General features: G+C 43.6%; 2 protein-coding genes across 2 annotated transcripts in view; one reads left to right on the top strand and one right to left on the bottom strand.

The window, feature by feature from the left end:
• The first annotated feature begins 1,076 nt into the window (after nucleotides 1-1,076).
• LOC118423133 (cholinesterase 2-like) lies at nucleotides 1,077-7,126 on the top strand. The gene is made up of 4 exons (XM_035831137.1): nucleotides 1,077-1,237; nucleotides 2,432-3,475; nucleotides 3,973-4,133; nucleotides 6,126-7,126. Exons 1-4 carry the CDS (start codon nucleotides 1,206-1,208, stop codon nucleotides 6,269-6,271), a joined length of 1,383 nt encoding a protein of 460 aa, XP_035687030.1. The 5' UTR covers nucleotides 1,077-1,205; the 3' UTR covers nucleotides 6,272-7,126.
• A 1,040-nt stretch (nucleotides 7,127-8,166) lies between these two features.
• The window catches only part of LOC118422304 (uncharacterized protein KIAA0895-like), a 6,514-nt gene continuing 5,597 nt past the window's right edge, over nucleotides 8,167-9,083 (bottom strand). Inside the window, exon 7 of the mRNA XM_035829822.1 lies at nucleotides 8,167-8,785. Coding sequence (XP_035685715.1) covers nucleotides 8,338-8,785 — 448 coding nt within the window. The 3' untranslated portion in view covers nucleotides 8,167-8,337. The remainder of the gene's footprint in view (nucleotides 8,786-9,083) is intronic.

Raw genomic sequence — 9,083 nt, forward strand, 5'->3', positions numbered from 1 at the left:
TTTCGAGGAAAAGAAATAATATTTCGGAACAGATCTAAGTTTCTATTATCCAAAATTCTTAAATACTCTCCTTTCTGTTCACAGTTCCTATGTGCCATGTTCCTGTGTGTCCTAGTTGCGGTGAGACTCTGCCACCCTGTTCGGTTCCTGTGAAAGTCTTGATAATCATTTTCAAGGAAAAGAAATCAGATTTTGGGAAAGATTTTTACTACCCAAGATTCTTACCCTGATTTCTGTCCACAGTTCCATCGCCTACCATGTTCCTGTGTGTCCTAGTCACGGTGTGTGCCGCCCTGCTCGGCCCTGGTGAGGTCCAGGCGGCGGCTGACGTCACGGCGCCGGCGGGGAGAGTGTTGGGGCTGGAGCAGGATGTGAGCGGGACGACCGTCAACACCTTCCTGGGCATCCCGTTCGCACACCCGCCCGTCGGGGCCCGGCGGTTCCGGCGGGCAGAGCGCCTGCAGCCCTGGGACGGGGTCTACAACGCCACGCGGTCGGTAACAGTAACAGTAACAGTAACAGTAACAGTAACAGTAACAGTAACAGTAACAGTATTACAGCAACCCCCTTGGCAACAGTAACGGACTGAAATATATGTAGTACTGTTAGCAGCCGGCAGGACGTACAGTTATACATTGCTACCTATTTCCTATGTTAATTTGAGTGTATGTTTATCATGTTGTATGTTTATGTATGTCCAGAGGCACCTGAAAAGCAGACAGTAGCCTGAGTGTGATTTCCCTGGTAGAATGAATAAAATGAAATAAAACTATGGGGCCCGAGACACTTCGGAGCCGGGCTTCGAAGCCACCAAATATTTCGGTCCTGATGGACTGGCGACGCCTCACAGGTGGAGCCATTAGTATAACACAGCGTTTGAGTTATATATACATTTGACGGTGGGAGGGACTCTAAATATTTCGGACTGCTGGAGTCATTTAAGGGTCATTTATTCTGTGAGCAAGGTCGACGGAGTTTAGATGGGTAAGTCCCTATAGTGTTAATTCCAGTGTTGGATGTAAAATGCTAGCATTTTTTCTATAATTCATTATCATTCATTCTCCAGGAAACCAAACGCCTGCTTTCAGGACGGCGACGTCGGCTCGGCTTTCTCGCCGGCACTGCAGATCCACACGCCGCTGAGCGAGGACTGCCTGTACCTGAACGTGTGGCAGCCGACACCCGTCCCCACAGGAGCACCCGTCATGGTCTGGATATACGGTGGAGGATTCTCAACGTATGTGTTCAATTCGTATCTATTTGTACCGAAATAATTTGGATAATCAGGATGGTAGATCGTATACAGGATTTTTCTTTTACACCACCAGTTAATCTCAGCTTAGTTGACGTTTGCATGTATTTGATAAACTCTAAAACATAGGTCTAAAACAGAACCCCACCATCGTGTCAGGCTACAGTCCACTCTGTTTGTAGAAGCGTCTGGCTTTCCAAATGTTCATCAAGACCTTATACCCTATATACAAGGAAAGTTAGTTATTTCGTTCTTTAAAAAATCAGTGTCCGCGTTTATTGTATGCTGTGATACAACAATATTGTTATACCTTCACGACACGTCTTTCATTTAATATGCTAACCGACCAATTACGACTCCGTTTACAGGATATATACATACAAGAATGGCATTCTTCTATCCAGAATAACTCAAAACTTTGCATTTATTCTACGCTAAAGGAAAGATACGGACAAAAGAAGTATCTTTCGAATGTACACAGTTTCGAACTTCGTAGAGCAATTACAAAGATGAGAATCAGTAGTCACAAACTAAATATAGAAGCCGGAAGATATACTAAAATTCCCCGTGACCAGAGGTTTTGTCCATTTTGCCCAAATGAGATCGAAGACGAACGTCACTTTGTTATGGATTGTTCTCGATATAATGATAAACGCACAGAGCTGTTCACATTACTTTCCGCTTGTTCTAAAGAATTTGCTACTCTCTGTTCGATAGATAAATTCAACTACATTCTGGGAGGCGATAACCCTCACTGTGTACAAGTAGGCAAATATATCCACGAATGTTTATACCGTAGAACTAATAGTGTTAATGACATGCTAGACCCTATATGTTGATTTAATCATACCTATAGATATCCATATATGTCTGTTTAGTTGTACTGTAAGTAGTTGTTATACATGTAGACCTTACGAAAGTCGCTGTACTTTTGTCGTGTCAATAAAGATTGTATATCTTTAAAGCTAACACGACAAGGATTGAATACTCAACCTTGTACAAAGAACGGAAATACAACGAAACACAACATCTTCCAAACACCGATCATGCATGTGTTGTCCTAACATGTGACCAACTCCCGACAACAGATAGCCTTGCTCACGAGTATCTCCCACTCATGGACTGAAGAAGGTCAGGTCTGGGGCCATGGTAAACATGTACACAAACTTGGTTTTGCAGTGGTTCGTCTGCCGTTGACATGTACGATGGCCGGTACCTCGCCGCCACAGAGGGAGTCCTGGTGGTGAGCATGAATTACCGGGTCAGCACGCTGGGGTTCGCCTACACCGGGACGGAGGACGCCCCAGGCAACATGGGGCTGACGGACCAGCTGGTGGCGCTGCAGTGGCTGCAGGACAACATCGCGTCATTCGGAGGCGACCCCTCCAAGGTCACCATTTTCGGCGAGAGTGCGGGCGGGGCGAGCGTCGGCTATCACCTGATGTCCCCCGAGAGCAGAGACGTGTTTAGCCGCGCCATCTTACAGAGCGGGACGGCTCTACTTCCCGGCTTGCTCCTACCTGCAGACGACATGTACGGCAGCACCAAGGCTCTGGCCGAAAGTCTGGGGTGCCCCACTGAACAAGGCCCAGCCGACATGCTGGCCTGTCTGAGAGAACAGGACGCAGCGAGCCTTGTGGCCGGCTACCCGCCCCTCTTTCCAGTCATCGACGGCAGCTTCATCCCAGAAAACCCGGCAAAGGCCCTCGAAGATGGAGAGTTCAAACATTCGGACATCTTGCTGGGCAGCAACGCAAATGAGGGGATGATCTTCTTTATACTATTTGGACTTCCCGGGTACGCTATTGGCTCGGAGAACAGCATCGGCAGGAGCGAGTTCATACAGAACATCCAGGCAATGACGACTGGTCTGAACGAGCCGGCAGTGGAGGCAGTCGCCTTCCAGTACACGGACTGGTCGCGCCCCGATGACGCGAACATGTACCGAGACGCCCTGGACACGATCGTCAACGATGAGAAGTACGTTTGCCCGGCTTTTAGCACGGCGCGCGCCCACACCAGAGTGGGGGCGACGGTGTATGTGTACAAATTCGACCATGTCGCCTCTAACTCACCTTTTCCCGACTGGGCGGGCACGATCCACACGGCTGAAATACCGTTCGTGTTCGGGGGGCCCCTGGACGCTGCCTTGGGGTACACCGCTGAGGAGGCCGAGCTGTCCCGGAGGATGATGCGACACTGGGCAAACTTTGCCAGAACAGGGTAACAGTCTCTAAAACTTTATCTTTTTTTCTATTCAATGTATGTTTCAATCATTGTATGTTCGTACTTTGATGTTATTTTTAGATAGCGCATCTCTACAAACGAGCATCGTATGATCTGAATACCAAATGACAATATTTCCTCGATGTGTTGATTTCATGAGTTCGCATTTGTACCTGTTATTGAACCGGTGTTAAAGTGCGTTTGCTCTGTGATGATAATTCCATGATTACAACAATCGTTAAGCAATGCCTTTCCTATCGAGTACTGTTATTGAAATATGATGTGTGCTGCAAGTTGCGTTGGGTTTCTAGTCACTCCTAACCAGCATCTTATCAAAGTGACTGACCCGTCATTTTTACGGCCTGAACGCTGACATGCCGGGCGAAGATGATGATGATCGATGATGATGTGCTACAATTTGCAATATGTACATATATCATGCACGTTTCTTTGCTCAAGAATAGCTATCATGTTACTATCTTAAACGTCCACAGGAACCCCAACAACAACAACGAGGCGGTGTGGAGCCCGTACACGGAGTCCGGCCGGGGCTACCTGATGTTGGACACGGGCGCGCCCCGCATGGTGACCGGGCAGAAGGCCAGGGAGTGCGCCCTGTGGGACCACTACGTGCCGGCTCTCATCAACACAACAGGTGGGCGGGTCAAACACAGGGCATATAAAGACATTTCGACACCAAATATTGGTCACATTAGATTTTAATTAAGGGTTAATGACCCGCCCCGAGGTGTATATGGTGTCATAACAGGGTCTGCATGGGGGGTCCTGACAACGCTTTACGCTAAATTCGGGACGGTCGACAACGCTTTACGTTAAATTCACGAAGGCAGGCAACGTTTTACGCTAAATTCAGACAGGCTGACAACGGTTTACGCTAAATTCTGGAAGGCTGGCAACACTCGACAGAGGCGGGGTCGTGCTCCGCAAGAAAGATTGAAATTTTGACTCTCTGAAACACTATTGCCTGCATTGTGAAGGGAAATTTTCGCTGGCAAACAAAGCTAAGTTAAATGGCATTTCTAATTAAAGAGTCCCAGGGGTTCAGCGTAAGCTTATGAGGGTGACGCCAGCCAACTTATTTTTGCAACGTCGATCGCCGAAGGAAAGTCCGGGAAAATTTTGAAATCCTGCCCCCCTGAAACGCCAGTTTTTTTTGGCTATTATAGAAAACTAAGTGAAATTACATTTCTATCAGTAAAAAATGTGTTTGAGGTTGACACGTCACATCCCCCAGCCATGATACATATTTTTTACGAAGTCGGTGACCGAAGGTGAATAGAGTGGCAAAGGAGATCCGGCTAAATTTTGAAATCTTGACCCTCTATAAAACGATATTTTGTGCATTTTGATGAGCAAATTTCTATTAGCAAAACAGATCTTTGAGGTTGACACACATCCCCAACATATTTTCAGAATTTAGAGTTCCAAAGGCGCGAGGCGGCACAAGGAGGACCATGGAAATTTTGAAATCTTGACCCTCTAAAATGATATTTCCTGCATTCTGATGGGTAAATTTTGCTGGCAGACTAAGCTAACTTCAATGACATTTCTATTTGCAAAAAAAAAGATTTTTGAGGGTATATACCATATTTTTACCATGTCGATGACCGAAGACGAAGGTGAAAGGAGTCGCAAGTGAGGTCCGGCGAAATTTTGAAATCTTGATCCTCTGAAACGCAATTTCCTGTGTTTTGAAGGACTAAATTTACTGGTAGACTACGTTTCGACTTACGAAATTTGGGAGGCCAGCTACGATTTACGGGTAATTTTTAGGCTTAATTACGCTTTACGTGAAATTTTTAGGCTAGATTACGCCTTACGTGAAATACACTGGCTACGCTTTACGGTAAATTTTCCATCCTCACTACGAATTACGTGAAATAAAATAGCTTACCCTACGAATTACGGGAATTAAAAAGGCCTGCCTACGCCTTACGGAAAAGAGCATGCAGACCCTCTCATAACGCCTGGTCCTTTGCTATAACCACCGAATGAAACTAACGGGTGGGTGGGCGCAGGAATCAATCTACAAGAAGATCTTCTTGTAGATTGTAAATACCGCCCAAGACAGTATCTAGTAGTATGTGTCCCATGCACACTGTCGTGGCCAGTGGTGACCAGATTTTGCATCCATATACCTTAGGCCTACGTCACATTTGCAAACCTGGTCCCGGCCGAGCAGCTTTCGAGAACGAAAAGTATGATACGAAAGACACCAAACTACACAAGACGTAAATATAGTCGTGAACATTACTTGTGTTTATTTTTCCGTATATATACATTTCTATTTTTCGTTTCCACGAACAGCTTAGCCTTCCGGAAGATTGCGCAGGAACAAGGAACATATTCATAAACTTGTACCTGAAGGCAAAAAACGTTGACCCCTCATGCTAGCAACTCCGCACACTGCAAAAATAACCTCAAAGTCGTTTGAAATTAAAGACCATGTCATGTCCTCCTTTAACAGTTACAATAACTGCATGTGCAGTTGAATGGACGGGCACGGAAAATAAGCCAACTTCCATATCTTTGCAATATGGTACATACATGTATATATGTGTAAGGAGGGCATATGTTTATAGTGGATATAACCAAGTGCACTAACACTGTTTTTTGTGGATTTCAGATACAGCCCAGCCCCAGCAGTGCCAGGCAGTTGTAGAGTCCAGCTCGGCGGCGACGCTCTGGGGACAGAGTCTGGCGGTGGCACTCCTGGTGAACCTCATCAAGGACATCATCAGTTTCATCACCACTATCTTTGTCGTACTCTGAGAACTTTAGTCAGATGCTCGCACACTGGACCACGCACTAGACTACACTTTAAAACAACTAAATTCTGCTAACACCAACAGCGGGACTCATCAAGGACATCATCAGTTTCATCACTACTATCTTTGTCGTACTCGGAGAACTTTAGTCAGATGCTCGCATACTGGACCACCCACTAGACTACACTTAAAAACAACTAAGTCGGTAAATTCTGCTAACACCAACAGCGGGACTCATCAAGAACATCATCAGTTTCATCACCACTATCTTTGTCGTTCTCTGAGAACTTTAGCAAGATGCTTGTACACTGCACTACGCAATAGACTACACTTAAAAACAACTAAGTCGGTAAATTCATTTTCACCACAAGAAGTACTACTGTAGTAAATTTCATTAAGCCACAATGAAAGTTCTAACGTAGTAACTGTTGCGGTTAAAATCTCGTTGATTGTGTCAAGGACTATAACATAACGTCATTGGTTGTGTAGGTGCGAACCCAGTATATGTAATTAACCAACCTGATGAAACCATATATAACGTTATATATAAGATGTAATGATTTCAAGAATACACAGAATGAGAAAAGACAACAATCACCATGTTTTCTGTCATAATAAAGTGTCTTAGACAGTAAAAAAGCATGTTTGTTCACATCTTACGTGCAAATTCGAGTTCTGCAACATCGATAGTATAGTAGCAAATACTAGCAATTGTACAAAACTTTGGTCAATGGAATGATGTACACATACGAAGATAATTCTGTTCTTACCCAGGAATGTTCTATTTCCAATCATTGTCTAATAGAGGTTATTCAGTCTTATTAAAACAAATGTGAACAACATTTGACACCAGAGTACAACTTGTTTGGCATGATTTTTAGGTAAAATGCAGACACCTCAACACACTCATTATCCGTTTAGAACGGGAAAAAATCACAAACATCTTTACAAACAACGCATTGGCATCAGGACTGCTACCGAATGTTGTAAAACATGTTGCCAAATTGTCATAAATATTATTAGCTTGAGCAAAATAGCAGCAACATTCTTTGAATTGCACAAAGAAGGTATAAACATAATAATAAAGTATGCAACTTAGGTATACATTTGTTTAAAAGCAACAAAGCTGAACAATGTTATAACTTCATACAACGAAGTTATAACAAAGTTATACATGTAACTAAATATTTTGAATAGAAGTATTTCCAGCAGCACAAACTGAGTAACTTTGTCTGTACAAATAAAAAAGCTCGATGATCACACAAATATATTCTTTCATAGGTTAAAAGTGCCTTCCTGAAGTCACTGTGAAACTTAAAACTGTAGATAAAATATCGTTACTTATCCCTGATAGTGCAAAACATACTCTTCTGACATTAAAAGACAACAGCAAGGTAGGTTTTACCAGGCAAGAGTAGGGGACAAAAACAAATGTAGAATGTTACATTAGAGTAGAACATGGCTTTCAACATTATCTCACATCCAATGATCAATGTCAATTGTCATAGATCAGTGTTCAGAGTGGGTGATAGCTAAAAAAAATGTATTTATATATTTATTTGTTTGGTAGATATTTACCAATGTGACTGTCTGATTTCGAAGATGACTATGACTGTCTGATTTTGAAGATGACTATTCTGCTAAAACCAAGGATTTTATGTTATTCTGAGACATAATTAAACAATACTGCTAGATAGATATTGTTACATCACACTTTGGCAACAATTTGGCACACATTTTAGAGCTAGAGTCTATCTTGCTTTCTGGTTGAGCCATGTTCTACCTAAATGTAACAATGAATACTGAAAGTTTACACCTATCGTCTATACAGACTTTTCATTTGATGTCATCTACGCCATATTGGATTACAGCGGACGTCTGTAAAACGCATGAAGATGAGATTTAAATTATAATCATTATGAACTCAATGACAAGCCTGACAGTACATATCACACTTTGCCAACATGGCACACATTTTAGAGTCTATCTTTCTTTCTGGTTGAGTCATGGTCCACTTAAATGTAACAAGCTATACAATACTAATGTTAACACCAGCTGTCTAAACTGTGCTCACCCTGAAACATACTGATACTTCCTACTGTATGTCAAAACATTAGGAGCAGCTTTCCTCCGATTCAGCAGGATTTTCTTCGGCGGTTCAGGAACGTTCTTTAAGTTCGGTACAGAGAGGCTGAACTTTCTTGACATGTTCCCCGCTCGCTGTTTCGAGACGGCGGAAGCTTTCTTGGTTTCGTTCCTCCTGTGCGGACTGGCGATATTGTTTACAGCAGCCATTTGGCGAAGCTTCTTCCTGTAGGCTTCCTGGTCCAGCAGGAAGTGAGGCAGTTTGATGCAGTCGCGGCGAGCCAGGCGCCGGATGCGGGGGAGCTCGTCGATGCAGACCTTCCCCGAGTACAGCAGGTGGAAGTCGATGACCTCCAGGTTCCTGAGGATCTCCACAGCACCTGTAAAACATGGCATCAACTGTAGACACAGACCTTCTTGACAAGATCCAATTCTCGAAGAACACATTGGGAATTAATGTGGAATACGTTAGACCAAATCATACTATGACCACACTAATTATATTTCAATCCATACATAGATTGCAACATATTGTTTTTTGTTGCGTCTCTTCTTCTTCTCCTTCTCCTGCCAAATCTTCAAGTGGATCTAACTTTTTCATTTTTGGGCCAAATGAGCCAAAATTTGGCAGGGAGGCAGGCATTTTTTTTTCATCCCAGTCACCCAGACCTAATCTTATATAAAAATAAGTCCCTCTTGCAGACATCTATGAAACGCAGCTGTCACTCACC

This window comes from Branchiostoma floridae, chromosome 9 (assembly GCF_000003815.2).
Source record: "Branchiostoma floridae strain S238N-H82 chromosome 9, Bfl_VNyyK, whole genome shotgun sequence".
Classification (NCBI taxonomy): domain Eukaryota; kingdom Metazoa; phylum Chordata; class Leptocardii; order Amphioxiformes; family Branchiostomatidae; genus Branchiostoma; species Branchiostoma floridae.

Coding starts and splice junctions, on each gene's coding strand:
- LOC118423133 (XM_035831137.1), top strand. CDS start 1,206: ATGGTCTGGATATACGGTGGAGGATTCTCAAC. Junction 3,476..3,972: donor GCAAACTTTGCCAGAACAGG/GTAACAGTCTCT, acceptor AAACGTCCACAG/GAACCCCAACAACAACAACG. Junction 4,134..6,125: donor GGCTCTCATCAACACAACAG/GTGGGCGGGTCA, acceptor TGTGGATTTCAG/ATACAGCCCAGCCCCAGCAG.